This window comes from Antedon bifida, chromosome 8, assembly GCF_963402885.1.
Source record: "Antedon bifida chromosome 8, ecAntBifi1.1, whole genome shotgun sequence".
Lineage (NCBI taxonomy): Eukaryota > Metazoa > Echinodermata > Crinoidea > Comatulida > Antedonidae > Antedon > Antedon bifida.
Genome location: NC_136233.1, coordinates 17491205 through 17507677, shown reverse-complemented (window position 1 = coordinate 17507677; position 16473 = coordinate 17491205). Strand labels below are relative to the sequence as shown.

At 35.4% G+C, this 16473-nt stretch overlaps 1 protein-coding gene across 1 annotated transcript; it reads right to left on the bottom strand.

The window, feature by feature from the left end:
• Positions 1-204: 204 nt before the first annotated feature.
• Positions 205-16080, bottom strand: LOC144851020 (sacsin-like). Its single transcript, XM_078708544.1, has 5 exons — positions 16043-16080; positions 15025-15110; positions 14503-14773; positions 12866-14377; positions 205-12534 (listed from the first exon to the last, which is right to left on the bottom strand). Exons 1-5 carry the CDS (start codon positions 16059-16061, stop codon positions 1274-1276), a joined length of 13149 nt encoding a protein of 4382 aa, XP_078564670.1. The 5' UTR covers positions 16062-16080; the 3' UTR covers positions 205-1273.
• Between the last annotated feature and the right edge of the window lie 393 nt (positions 16081-16473).

Below are 16473 nucleotides of genomic sequence, written 5' to 3'. Positions count from 1 at the left end.
GAGTCTATCGGTAAATCACCCATACCATATGATTGTCACAAATAGGCCTAAATGAAGTGTCCGTTTAGAAAACTCTACAAATAATATTTCGTCTCCTCCATACAAACAGACAACATCATTGATAACAAAAAACACACACGTTTTTATAGAGGAAGTGATTGTTTTTATTGATTATATTTAAACAAAACATGATTGAGTCAACTTTGATAACGTTATAGAATAATTATTTAGATTTTGTATATAAATTATGTAAATAGTTCTGTATCGGCCTAAATGACCTTCAATCAACAATGAAAAACAAACAAAAACTTAAATGGCATACAACACACTTGTCTGTGTTGGATTTAGATTGTCTGTAAAGTTATATTGTCCCCCTGAAAGTGTTTGAAATGGTTGAATGTGTAATTTTAATGTCACATAATAGTTTGAACAAAAAAATTGATCGAAATAAAAATTTTTTTACCTGAAAAAACTGTAATTTAAAGCAAAAATAGTTAAATTGACTGAGGTTAATGGGTTTTTGGTTGAATTTTACCGGTTTTTTTTTATTGGTGAAAACATTTTAGTTTTTGTTTCATCGGAAGTGATTAACTTTATTAAAACACGAAATGGCCTATTCTTCATTTGTTTATGTTTTTGGGGGACAATACATCTTTAATAATTACAAAATTCAAAATTCAGTGCACGGAGTGGCGCATAATTCGCACGCCCCAACTACCGTCCCCCACCTCCCAAATAATCTGATTTATTTCAACATAATTATAAATGTATACTATTTTTCATAGTAATTGATATTGTATACAATTTTTAAAAAAAAGAAATTACGGTAAATTTCTAACGCAAATATATATATACCTTCACTACTTCTAACCTACTACCTCAACATTATTTAGTTTAACCACACACCCGTCCCTTGGAAAACAGCAAATAATCTATGACAATGTCATATTGTTTTTCAGATTCTCTGAGACATCTCTCTGAATTCGCATGGCCGATAAATAATAGTAGTAGCCAAAAGACAATATTTAAAATTAAAATCAAGTTAGTGCTTCTCACAGGTAAGAATGATATTTAACTTACTTTCATATCATTCAATCAAAACAGAATAACCTCTTATACGAACATATTTCTCTCACGTTTGTACGTAAGAAAGTTAGTTAATTCAATTAATTTTAAAGCATCCATAGCCATATTATTAAAATATGCAACATAGACTCTGTACCCATGAATTATGCTGCGTTCATTTAATCATTAGTCCTCATTATTGACATACTCAGTTAATAAATGTTTCCATCATGTCTAAAATTAATTTTGCATTTAAGATGCACTTTTCGGCATCCTCTCTGTTGTATATGGTATGGGGTATCTCGTTGTTATACTGAAGTGGATAACGAGCGGCATTTTGATCTTTGCCGTATGTACATAGCTCATTTACATAGTTACGTAGATCAGGAGGACAGTTGGGTACATTATCTTCAACGGTCACTGCCAGCCAGGTAAGATCGTGTGTTATATATCTTTGGCCAGTATGTGATATTATTGCAGCTTTCAGCGACTTTTCTACAGCTTGCATACTTATATAAGCTACCCATTCGTAACTCAGAGTACGACTATTACAGTTGTCGGCTGCATCCAAGTCATGAAGAGCTTGCCTTTGCCATAGTTTAGCTTGGCCCGGTGATGTTCTATATGTAGAGTTATACTGATGATGATACTCATTTCCTTCACCAAATCCAGTTGAATGATTTGTTCTCCCTCTTCTAGCACTTTGGTTCCAAGTTCTATAACGTTCCTCCCACTCTCCATAATTCTTTGGAGAGTTATTGTTCTCGGCTGACGCTTTAGGACCGTGAAGTTCATTTTCTAAACGATCTACTTCATTTTTTAGATGTTTAAACACTTCAGTACAAAAAGCTTCATTATCTGGATTTTTATCCGGATGCCATTTCCAGTATAATCGCTTGACTGCTTTTCTTCTTTCTGTATCTTCAAGCGTCCAAATCTCTTCAAGTTTGTCTGACAATTTCTCCTTTGTTTCGTCAAGATTGTCATTTATTGGTGCTGCTGATGGTGGTTCAGGGTCTTCATGGTTATATTTAGGAGACATATGAGTCATGTCATGGTCTTCACTGCTACATTCAGGACCTGCATACGACTGTAAACAGAAATCTGCATACTGCTGGTCAAGGTCTTTCCTATTATATGTAGTAACTTCTGACTGTACGTCCAAGTCTGCACATGCAGGGTCTTCCACATTAAATTTAGGAGCTACGGGCGGTAATTCCATATCTGTATGATGTGTGTCCTTATGCGACACCCATTTGTAAAGTTCGAGTGTGCCGACATTACTAACAGTTCCATAGTCAATAGTATACGTTTGGATAAGAGAGCCTTCAGACGTATCGCTTTTTTGCAGTATTTTTGCATACACAAATTCCCTATCTGTTTCATATACAACGTACTCCCCAACAATAAAATCAATGAATGGATCATTATCTAATGACTCAACTACATCATCTGGTACTCGAGATCCCAAGTTTGGCGACACTAGTGTATCAGACATAGCGTTGAAAGCTTGGATGTTAAGTTTACTTAATACATCTTGTATCTTTGTTAGATCATTACATATCATCTTCAATACTGCCTTGAAATGTGACACTCCAGTGAGATCACAAATACATTCCGCCAATGTCATTTTTAGATTATCTAAACCTGCAGCATTATCTTGATGCCTCATGAAAATTGTTATAGGGTCTTGTCTTTCTAAAAAGCATTCTGATTCACTAGTGGTTCCTTTAACTTTCTTACCTGATTCCTCAAGATGCGTTTCCAAGTCCTTGATACATTTAATCGTAAGATAATCTTGAGATAGCGCTGACGAGATGTTTAAAAGGTCAGTTTCTGAAAGTATATCTTTTTTGTGATTAGCCTCATGTTTTAAAATACGACAAATACCTTTGCGGAATTCCATAGACTGGATTTTACGTTTGAAGAAGAGTAATGGGTCACAGCATCCTTCCTTTGCATAACTGCATTCACTTTGATTTGAACTCATAGTCTCTGTCACATGTTCACTGAATTTACAAGGTTTTATTTCTTTCGGCATGTTTTCGATATAAACAGTTGCAGCACTTTCCAAGCCAAAGTCAGGAAAATCAAAGAGAATGCTTTTGTTATTTTTTACCTTCATTCTAACTTCATACATTGGTTTATCGTAGTACTTCAAGGTGCTTGAATCAACAAGTTGGTACGCTCGATTTGGAAGATACAGTTTCTGTACATCTTGCAACCAGTCCATGTCCTTATGATGTTCGAAGATTTTGACAACAGCGAATTTGATCTTTAAGACCAAATTTGGATTTTCAACAAACGATTGTTCATTTATATCATCGTGAACCATTCTCAAAAGTTTACAGCACTGCCAAACGGAAGGTTCATCTTGAGCACCAAGACAACTAAATAGGTCCATATATCGGTCAAAGTCGCGAGGTATTGCATAGATATATGGTTTAAGCACAAGGCCGTTCTTCATATGTTTCACAGTATACTTAGCTGGGATTAGTAAGGTATCATCACAAGCTAACACAAAGGAAACTTCGTTAAATTCTTTTGCAATAACGTCATAAAAGTTATTACATTTTCGACATAGCTTACAAAAATATTTGTAAATTTTTCCCATCACTTTATGTAACTTCTTTTGACATTCAGAAGTAGCTTCACTTTCAGTTCTTTTTGAATTGCTATATTCCTCTTTCAGATTCATCAATAAATTCTTAGTGTGCTGGAGAACAATTTTGAATGATGGCTTTTCCAACACATTTAATATTGGAAATATGTCTTTAACCTGAGGGTTAGAGATATGATTACCGTATTCCGGTAAAATACTTGCACACGTCCAAACACGATACGTATTAGAAGTAGTTATGGCACCGTTGTATGCTATGCCTACTGTTTCACGTCCTTTAAATTGTTCGTGGAGTTTAAGCAAATTACTGTCTAAATCATCAGGTACTAAAAACGCTATGTCACGGATTTCTGTTAAGAAATGTTCATCTTTCTGCAATTCTTCACTATTTGCAATGTATACCACGAGGTCTTTAGATTGCTGTAGTACATCTTCCTCAATGCCAATCGTTTCTTCTATCTGTCTTGAGAATTTCAAAATCATTTCTGGTTTAGGTTTTGTTTGTAAGCCGAGATCTGTCATAAATTGTTTCCAAATTTCCTTACAGAATGGACCTGGTAAGAACTTTTCAGTCGGTAGCATGTGTTTGAATATTGTATCTGAATCGTCAAAAAAATCACATATACGTTTTAAAGGCTGATATTTGTGACCTATTAGAGGTATATTCTTCAAACCCATGTCAGATATCAATAACATTCTTTCATCATTTGATTTACCTTGGAGAGTTTGTTTGATGTGTTCCAAGTGGTCAACTCTTGCTTCATCACTAAATTTATGGAACGATGGCAGAATAAACTTCTTGTAGACACTGGATTCCGTACATTCTGTTAAACCAACAAGTGTGTGTATTTCTTTCAATGACCAATCATCTTTAATGAACTCCGCCTTTGATTTAGTTAACCATTGTTCTTTTTCCACCTCCGGAATGTCAGAATGAAGAACAAAGTTCTGATTGCTTTGATTTAAGGCAATGAATTCATTGTGAATAGAAAGGTAGCACGGTAACTTTTTTAAATCATTGACATGATGTTCCGTTATCTCTGATCCAACAACTTGTTCAAAAAACAACAAAATATTTCGTCTGTTTTCATCAGTTAATGAACCAAATGCTTTGTCATTTGCTTCTAACAGACTAACCAAACTTTTCAGTAATCTCTCAGGTGTACTTTTAGTGGTAATAAATCGTCTAATAAAATCAATAATAGACATCCGAGTTCTGTAATTACCCTCACTTCTGAAAATACGACAATTTAAAACTGGAAGTTCCATCTTAGCAAGAGCATCTTTAACTTTGTTACCAGCTACATAATAGTCATTAAGTACCGAGTCAACTTCTGAAAATGGCATTAAATAATGATTTACTGTAGCTGGACCTGTCCGGATGGTAACAGGAAGTACAGACCAATTACCCATCAGTTCTTTGATGCAAGTAAATTCATTATCATTATCACTGTTTTCAAATTCCTCTTTCAAAAAATTCCAAAGTTCTCGAATCCATGTTTTGTTTGGCACTTCATGACGGTTCGGGTCCCATATAACTTTCGAATTTGACCTTTGTAGGTCAACATTAGTGTGTAACCTCTCTACAAGATCTGTAATGTTGAATCTGTTTATTTCACTTGACTTTTCTGAAAAATGACTTTGAGCGCGGCTATCCACAAATTCTTTCAAGCAGTTTGGAAGTAACGTGTACTTTTCTGATAGAAATGTTGTTGTACTGAACCTTCGTAACTGTGAATCTTGAGTTAGCAGCATTGGCAGACTATTTAGTGGAATAACACCGTCTTGTAATTTCCCGTTCATATCAATATACTTCAACAGTTTAAAGTAATTTTCTTTACTCTTAAAGCTTGAGTTAGTGATGTTACAAGGCAATTCACCAGGATTTAATTCATTTTTTAGAAAATCAACGACAGCATTCGGTGAAACTTTCTCGACCGAATATGTCCGGCGTTCACCAGCCTGATGTGGCGATTTTGCTTTTATCAGACCACTGTATACATTATCAGGAACAATTGTTACTTTGAAACCAAGGCGTTGCAGAATTGATATTGGAACTTTATTTCTTTCTTGTTTTTTGTTTCGTTGTTTCTTGTTTAGTAAAACCTCTTCCGTATAAAGGTATGCCGTATCTCCAGTGGGTTCAGAAAAAACGGGAAGCCATTTCAATGTGTAACGAAACCTTTCACTCTGAAACCTACTACAAGGCCTGATAGTTTCACCTAACAATCTGATAACCGGAAACATTGACATATGATTTTGAAGAATATTTACAAATACTTGTGCAGCCAATTGTATCCAACCTGAAGGCACTATATTTACATCTGGAAAGTAATACCAATATACCCCCATCTTCTTGTTCATTGAAGAAAAGGTCAATTGTGATCTGAAGATTCTGTCTCTCAATTGTAGTAAAAGTTGGGAGTAGGACTGGGCAATAACCTCGCATTTAAGGTAATCATTCCAGTCATTATTTTGCGAAATATTTGATAAATTGCGTCTGCTAGGATCAAGACTGAAATGTCCATTAATACTGACAGGTAGATTCACTTCTATTGGAAGTGGTAGGAAGCAATACGTACGTGCAGTGGGCTGACAAGTTGTAGATAAACACGCTGCTACGCCACCTCGTGGTAAAAGTTTCAAATTTCCTTCAGCGTATGCGGATGACAACACATCAGGAATCTTGTCAGTAGATCCTATTCGTTGACTAATTAACCATACTTGTTCTTCGCCATATTTATCAGAAATTTTCATTTCATATGTAACCTCTTTCATCATGATTCCTTTTATGCTTGGTTTCCTGGCACAATCTTTTACATAGTGATAAAACTCCTCTCGTTTTTTTCTATCTTCTGGCGACAACTCTGCACTTACCCAGTAATCTGTTTTCATTTTGTTGGATTTATCAATATGTGAAATTGTAATCTTTGTTAGATTATTTAAATACAATAACATATTAAACGCTTTTGATTCAAACGTGTTAAGCAATTTCTGCATTTCATTCCCATCGAATAGCGCCTGGCTCATTGGCACCTGATTATTTAAAGAAACATGATGCCTCATTTTTGTAGTACGTAAAGGAAATCTAAACAACGTACACCCATTATTTTTGAGCGAGGGCAAACGAAAACAAGCCAGAGATCCTCGAAACATTTTATTGACTTTGGGTGAAAGTTTATATCGAAATCCTGGTGATTCTACAGTGGCGTGATCAATGAAAGCGCAGTGCGGATCAAAAATACAGAGCGTGTCGTCATTAGTTAAAAATGAAGGGCAATCTGTGAGATGGTACACGGAATTGAACCCTATTCCATATTGCCCTGTCTTATCTGGATGTACAGACTTTGCACCAGTTCCAAGCTCTTGAATTCCTTTTAAGTCATCTTCTGTAAATGGTTTGTTGTTAAAAACACACAATGCTGGTCCAAGGGTATGTTTCCAGGATTCACAGAATACATTTCTATCTGAATGTTGACGTTGATCGTATATAAAATTAATTTCGTCCGCTCCGGCGTCGTCTGAATTCTGTAGTAGCTCTTTGAATATTGATTCGTCAAATGGGTACCCTTTCAGGATCTCACCGATTCGATTGGTCAATAGTTGAACCTGTCCAAACATTGTACCATCTTTAAGTTTCAATCCATGCTTGGAAAGTACACTTGTTCTTATATCTTTTATGCCTATATCTCCTGCCAGTTTATGAGGTATTAGGTCATTGCACAGTATTTCTCCTTCTAAAACATCGTCTGAAGTGTCATGCAGACAGAAGCTCAATTCGTCGACTGGTCTCAAGCATCCTTGCTTATCAGGAACTAAAATTTGCCGTTCATCCTCACAAGCTATATCTTCAAGAGGTTTGCATTCAGCAATACTTTGAACCATGTCAATTGCCACTTGTAAATCATCTTCTTCAAGAGCGTCTTCTTGGTACTTTAATTTAAGATTATAGCTGACATCTAACAAGGTAGAATACGAGAAATCATCTTCAATGCCTAACAATTTAAAAAGCGATTTATGCTTTTCAAGTTCTTTTGGTAGTTTGTAACAGTAGGGATGGAATTCTCTCTTGCACTTCAATGCAACATGCTCAATCTTCATGAATCTTCCAGAGCAAAAGACAATTGCTGATTTCTGTAATTCTGTACGAATGGTGTCTTCAAAATCATGCAGTTTTCCAAGATCTGAATATATATTTGTGCACATGCGCAAAACAGTCAATTCATTCTCTGCAAGGTTGTCATTCTTAATATTGCTTAATTGTTTAAGTTGTTGTGTGACGTCACAACAATAAGATGTGCTAATTTGGTTTGGTAGATTAAACATCTGACGTACAGATTCTGAATTTTGACATAACTTAAAAACAACTTCATCAACAATAGGTTTCACAAAACATACTGAATCTACACACTCAGAAGGATAAATCTGTTCTTTTGCACATAAAAAATCTCGGCTATCTGTTCTAAACCATGGAAAATCTTTCGGAAAATCGCTGGGTCTTGGAAAAACTGGCAATATATGTAGACATGACAGTTCTTCTTTAAACTCCAGGTCGATTTTCATCCGTTTTTCTTCTAAAAACATCATGAAAGATTGTAGCCTCATTATCTTGTGTTGCCTATTATGCTTACTCTTTTCAATAACTTGACCTCTTTTTAGAAGTTCTGGAAAATTTATAGTATCCTTTACCATTCCTAGCTCAACCATAATTTGCATTCGTGTCTCGTCTTGAAAGGACTGAATGGGGTAACGGTTTTCTTCGGGTTCAAACAATTTGGCTACTTTGCCATCCGGGTGTACAACATTAGATATCATTTGCAAATGATTAGTACTGTCTGTTGGAATGCACGCTATGGTCGTTAAGAGAGTTTTATACAGCGGTCTCTTATAATTGTCAATAACATGCATTGTTAATCTGCTACGAATATCATTTTCAATTTCGCTGATGTTAGGAAAAAAGATTTCTTCAAAAAATCGCTCTTCAGTGTATGTTATTGTATTCAAATAGTCACCACAATCGGCACTCAGAAATCCCTGGACAACTTTATTTGGGATATCTACCACATATCTTCCATGTGAGATGAATTTCTGAAGAACTGTTTTGACATTATCAGCAATAGTAGTATTCTGAACATCTGGCTTGTAAATTACGATTGACTCAATATTTAACCATTTATCATCCTTTGAGAATACGCATGGTTTATCTTCAGAACCATCAATTCCATGCACGATAGCCATGTAGAATGATTTTAACAGAGGAAAACATTCACTTTGCTGAGGAATCTGTGATTCATCTGGCCAAAGGTCATACATTTGGGCAGTTCCAATGTATTTCTGTGCTTCTTCGTGTTTTAATAAGCTCACATAGCTTCTAGTAATAATGTCCACAAGAATGGCTTCGTTCCAATCAGATTTTTCGTCCACACCATATTGTGCAACTCTTTTCCAAAGACTACGCCTATCGGTAGATATCACAAAATTACCATTTATATGGCAAGGTACACCACATGCTGGTATTGAAAGTGGCAGGAAACAGAATATTTCTCCTTGTTTAAGACTGCTGTTGACTGGAAGTGCTACACCTCCACATGGAATTTTAAATCGTGATGTAGACGTATTGTTTAGTTTCTTGAATAAATTTAGAGCTTGTGATTGGCCCATTGCAGTAAACACTAACCAATCTCTGAAATCTTTCGAAGTAATATGATGAAACAGATCAGCACCCTCTGGTGTTAGACAATGTTCAACACTCACCATTGTTAATGCAGATGGATAGTCACCTATATACTCTTTTTGTGACAAATACTGAGAAGCTTCACGTAATATGCTGTTTTGAATTTCAAACTTCTTTTCTTCATCTTGATCATCCAGTGAAGCGTTTATCTTTTTCAGGTATTGTTTTGGATATTTTTCGACAGAGAACAGTTTTACAGCATGCGTTGGGTTTTGACGAGGTCGTAAATAATAAACGGATACCTTCGTTACATGTTGCGTAAACAGAAGTAGTTTCTCAGACGTTTCGTTTACATTTTTCATTAACTGAACAATGTCATCTTCATAAAAGTATTTATCACTTATCTGACTTTCAATTCCCATGGCGCGCTGTCTTAATGGCAAACGGAACAATGTTCCATTAAAGTTAACTTTATTACTTTGGAAAATATCACATCCAAAAATGTCCTGATACGGTTGGAATTGATCCTTGAATCTCCGTAAAGTAGCTTTACTTCGATTTAGATCGATCCTAATGCCAGGGTTACTTTTATCTATCAGTTGACTATCCAAGTAGTTTGTATGAGGGTCAAGAAACCCAATCATACCACGAGACAAGAAACTAGGAACGTCTGTTATATGATAAACAGAATTGAAACCTAAACCGAACGTGCCGATCTGCACCTGATTGTCTTGTTTTGTTCTCCCGCCGATTTTGGTTATATTATCAAAATCTGTATCACTGAATGTTGCATCGTTATAAACCCATAATGCAGGACCGTTCCATGCCTTCATGCCTTTATCTAAAAGCTTTGGTTTTAACTCACTATTTGTGCGCATATCAATCATAAATTTAACCTCAGTGGCACCTGCATCATCAGCGTTTTGAATCATTTCTTTGGCAATGGAATCTTCAATGTATCCACTGTCAAGAATGTTCTTTAATCTTTGAGTAAGATCCTCTTTTTGACCAGCTTGTTGAAATCCTGCTAGTGTCATTGCCCCGCTAAATTTTTGAGCCAGTGAGGCTACATCAAGACGTTGGTAAATCTTACGAGGAACACTTTCATGCACCAATTTAATTTCTTCAAAATCGTCATCGTTTAACCATTCCTGGTTTGGAAAGCATACATCATCACACGTAGCAAACTTCAGGCAATTTGAATTTTCAGTGGCCACAGGAAGCAAAATTCGATCTCTAACCTCGTCGGGCAGTTGTTCATCGGAAAACTGTGTCAAGTTTATAATAGATTCAATGATATGTATTACCAGATCTCTATCATTGTTAATGCGCTCTTCTTTCACGTTACCATCAGCTTTTTCATGGAATTGAACAATTTCCTCCAACAATCTAAGCATAGGTTCGGTCTCACCATCAAATTGTGTACTTGCTCCAAACTCACTAAATAAGTGTGTGTACGCATTTAATTTTGGAGAAAGAGTATATAGGTATGGTTCTAAGCTACGCCTAGTTTTTTTAATTAAAATTTGTCTCGGTGCAACAAAACTTTGCCCCGTCCAAACAAGTTTGTCCTCGTGCTCTCCAAATGATTTAAACTCATTTATGTTACTTTGCATAACGTGGTATATATCGGGTAGTATTCTTTCAATGGTATCTATGAGATCTGTGTTCCTAGTTTGATGCTGATCAGTTACAAAGCTTACTATGTTCTGTAGATGTGTGTAAATCGACTTTAATGGAGGTTTTAAATCCCACTTGAATCTTTTAGATAATTGGCTGTACTCATTTGAGACAAGAGCCAGTGTTGAGCCAACTAAAGATGCGTGTGAGACAGATGTTACATCTTTTGGTGAAACTAGAGTTTGATTTGACTGGAACCAAGGAAATTCTACTGGGTATATCTGTTGATCTACAATCTTTACCACAGGAACCCATTGATGGTTTTCAAGGTATGTAAGCAGATTCATATCATCCAGAATTTGGTGAGAACATTTTAACAGTTCACATAAAGCATGGGCTTTACCTTCGTCGGGATGTACCATTAGGAGTTCCACACATCTTTTAATTTCCAAAGGTTTTACTTGCTTATGTGTTTTTAATCCAAGCTGTAGTAGGATATCTCGATAATTACAGTCAAATGGTGCAGCAGGAAATAAATCCTCTTCTCCTCTAAACAGCTTGCTTAAAAGGTGATCGGACGGATCAAAACATTCAGATGCCTTCTGAAGATTCCCGTTTTGTAAAGGGATAAATGGTTTGTCTTGTATTGTTTTTATTATTTTCGACCTGTACGTCTTATTGACTTCGTCCCACCTGTCCATTATCCAAATGATTAATTCTGTCAACTTCTTGTTTTCTGTGCATTGAATCATTTGACACAGCACATCATCTCTTGGACATTGTTTAAGGCTTAATTTAGAGGCCAAGATTCTGGAATCTTCACCTGATACATCAAGAATGTCCTCACTTGTTTGAAAGTCGACTGGAAGAGTATCTTTACTTGCTGTCCTTAGCTCCTTGCCGTTTTCCATGGCTGCCTGGAATCTATTGGTTCTTCCCAAGACACCTGTTGCCTTATCAAAGACAGCAAGTTTTACTATAATATTCTTTTCTTCAGGTGTCATATCATTTGGAATATCTTTCAAAAATGCCCTCAACAACTCTACATTATTCACAGATAGTTTATCAACATCCTCCTTAAATGTTTCACTAGTTTTGGATTCCGCATAAATTCGTAAGATGTCTGTGGGTTGTGCATAGTGGAAGTACTTTCTCCATTTAGAAAGAGGAAGAGTCACAAATTCTGCATTATCAAAGTTAACAGGAATCAGATGCAGTTGTGGTAGTATATCTTCGATACTTGATTTGTTTCTGCTACTGGTGACAACAATGTGAGAATTCTGTTGGAATCGAACTAATCTGAAGTTATCACGGTCTTTGCTGAAGTTGGTGGGAACCAGTGTAATACCTTCAAATGCTTGGATGTTACACTCTGCATCATTACAAACGTTTCTCTGTATGAAATTCCAGATTAGTTCAAGCCAGCTCAGTGGCGGATGACCATTCTTGCCAGGACACCATATGACAGCTGGTTGTGTTAACCAATCACGTGGCAATGCTTCCTTGAGCAAAACTGAAATGATTTTAGGTTTAAGTTTCTGAACCTGGTTTATACCTGAAAAAGAATCAATTTAATTTGTGAGAAACAATAACATTATCTGTTAATGAATCTGGGTCTTTGAAACTTCTACCTAATTAGGCCTAAACATTAGGCAGTTTATTAATAATGTTGTCCAACATTTAAGTCATGTCTCCTACTTATGTTATGGCACGACTAAATTTCAGTATTTTATATAACTTTCTTGTATTGTTATATAGATGGTGCTTGATTAGTTTTTATAACTTTATCTTATCACCCTTTGTCAATATATGATTTTTTTTTCTTGGTGACAATAAAGTTGAAAGTTTGAAACTAAATAAAACGCACAAAACTCCAAATAACTTACTTGTTTTTTCACTTTCAACTATGATCTTTTCCTTTAGTGATTCCCTTAGATCTTCTTTAATAAATCTATTGTTTAGACCTGGTACCAGATCCATTGTGCAATCACTTGATGCAATGAAGATCGCATTAGTATCTCCAGAAGCGAATTTACAAAACGATCCATCAGCTACTGGCAACAACTCAAATCCTTGCAGATCAATAAAATCATCATCGTCTAGTAAGTACTCTAAGAGGTTGATCTTTTCACAACTGGTGAGGTTGCTCAAACAAACATTACGTAGGGTGTCACGAACAAGTTTGGGAGTAATACGGTACTTTTCGTAGTTTTCAACTGCCTTTTTGATGTTTGGATACTTCTTAATTGAAACAACCGGCATGTTATTTTCAAGAAGAAGCTTTAAAATGAGACATTGTGTTTCTTCTGGAACTTTTTCAAGAAGGTCAAATATTGCAGTATTAGTACTTATCCACTCACCATTACCAACTTCACTAAAGAACACTTTCTCATTCAGTAATAGTTTGAACAGTTCAGGGCACATTAATTCCATCCATGGATAAGTAACTTTCTCCATGTCAGGCCACGTCTGATATACACATTCAACCGAACATTGGCCTGTTTTATGTAGTTCGATAGCTTCGAGAATGAGCTTCACATATGCCTTTGGAACAAGGAGCTGTAGAAGAAGTTGGTTCCATTTTGACATCTTATCATGACGATCTTTAGCGGGCCATTTAATTGAACGACGGTCATCACTAACACCAAAATCAGCATTCACATGTACTGGTAACCCACTGTAGTTCCCTTCTGCTGGGAGCGGAAGAAAACAGAATGTTCTGCCGTCGATCATCTGCTCCTCGTGGCTTGTGGAAACGTGCATGGCTACACCAACTATTGGAAGCCGATCATGTTCTTTTGCTAATGTAAACATTTCAGATTTTGGATCTGGATTGTCAATAAAATTACTCACAAGCCACTTGTACTCAATGACTTTCTTATGATTCTTAACCTGAATATTCATTGGAAATACTATGGAAAATTGTTTGTGTTTTTGGCATTTCCTGTCTTCAATAGATGCTACCATGTTTTCTCTACTTTCCTTTACAGAATGTTTTGTTTCATCTGACAGTTTAACAGAGCATAAACATATTTCTTGTTCGGGAAGTCTTTCTCCGACAGTTATGCTTTCTGTATTCTTTAGAAATAGTAGCATTATTTTTGCATCATCAACAAACATATCAAAATATGTTTTTATATTATTTCCATCTATAATATCTTCTGAAATTACTGATGGTTGATTTCGAAGAGGAAGACGAAAAATTGTTCCCATGAAGGCTTCTTCTTCAGGGATCGGATCTCCAAACAGATTTGTATATGGTGCAAATTGGTCAGAGAAATTTCTGATGAAACTTTTCTTCGTCCTACGACCGCTCTGCATTCTACCTTTGTACTCAAACAACTCCTCCCTGGGATCCATAAATGCTAAATAATCGCCACTGAGAATGCTTGCCATATCTAAAGGTTAAACAATATGTTATATCTACTACCTATCGGTAAAAATTCAATAATGATAATAATAATAATTTTAGCATATCATCTAATGGAATTAAACTCTACAAATACAATTAAAACTAGCTTACCTGTCAAATGATATACTGACACAAATCCCATTCCAAAGCGACCAACCTTTGTTGGATCATCCCTCTTTTTAGATACCGATAAATTCTGTATGCTTATCCAGTCATCGTCACGAAATGTTGCATCATTGAAAGCACACAAAGCTGGCCCCTGGAAAGGTGACAAATCGCCAATTCCTTTCCCTCGATACAAACGATCGGTGCCATGTTGCCGCTGATCATATAAAAACTTGACTGTCCCAGCTCCAGCGTCATCTGCATTCTGTGTCAACTCCTGTAAACAATATTTTTTTTTAATTCGTGTGTACTTCTATTATCAAAATGAAACAAAAACGTAAGAAGTTGAAAAAGTAAGTATTGTTGTTGCCAGTTATCTGATGTACATTACTTATAGTTAGTAATAACAGTTTATAAATATATAAATGTTACATCTTCGTGTCGAACAAAAGCTCATGCTACGCCCTAAACAATTATATATACTGCTCTTCCGTAATTCTTTGATAATAATTTTATAGTAAATTCTACCTTTAACAATTGACCACCAGTGTAATTTCGAAGTATTTGTTTGACGTTTTGTAACAGTGTTGGCGGTTTTTGCCCAAAACATAAATCTAAGAAAAAAGAAAGCGCTTTATATTAAATTGTATTTATTAATTGTAAAATATATGTGTGAGGGCAAAGGGCAAAGAGTAAAATAATATAATATAATATACATTTAAATGAAATAATACATTTATTGAACAACAATCGCGTTGTTAAGTTTGTGACTTTTAAATGTGAGGCTTTTTCCTTATATGATATCAGTCAACATCATCACAATTTACAGAATATCGTAGTTTCGTAGGACTCTATTATAATACCGTAGCAATAATATTCGTTTGTATTGTTTAATCTATATCTTCATGGAGAGTGGATTTGACACTTTCTGGGGCACTTTTTAATTGGTGACGCGGCAATTTTTGGTCATCCTTACCCACCTGAACAATAGATCATAGAGAGGCAAGTCTACATAATATAGTGGTAGTTATATAATAATAATAATATTTATTCGGCAAAAGTTCATAAAAGTACATCTTTTTTCAAATTCATCTTGCCAGGAGCAAGTAATAGGCATGAGCCCAAACAGAAAACTGCTCTTACTCCATATTTTGAAGAATAGGCATAATGACTAGGAATATGAGTAGACTATTATATAGAAATACTAAATTCGGCCCAATTACGGGCGTACGGAATATTTCTACGTAAATACATGCTAAAATTATGCTTTGGCCAAAAATTATGCAAAACCCCGGGCAAAACACAATAATTATAGACAAATCAACGACCCACACACGTACGGTATTTTGGTATGAGTGAATGAAATTGTCTGTATTAATTACTAGGCGCCGTAACATGGTTTGTGTTTTACAAACAAAAATGGGTTGTCACAAACCATGTAGTTTGTCTATTTGTAAAACAAGACAAAACATGGTTTGTAAACAACATGTTTGAATTACAAAGATAAACAATATTTTGTAAATGCACAACTGCTTGTATAGCCTACCTTCCTCATCATCAGACATGATTAAGATGTACAGTCTTGCTCCTAAGTATATAATATAATCAACACCGTTGTTATTTATTTATTAAAATAACAGAGAGGCAGAACGGTTTAGGGATTAACATATATATGACTCTTATGATGATTGAACAATTTCAGAATAATTATGGCGATGTCCGCATCCCATAGCTTTTAGGTATGGAACACAAAAAATCAACGCGATATCCAAATTTAAAAATTGGAATTGCACTAAGTAGCATCCAGATGAAACAAGAAATACTTTTGACGTAACACTTTTAATTATTATTATGGTATATATATATATATACTGTAATTTCGGTGTAAAAAAACTGGCAATTTTCAAATGTACGAGTATGAATAATACCTGTCGTTCACACGGAGAGAATTTAGCACCCATGAAAATTACCACCGAA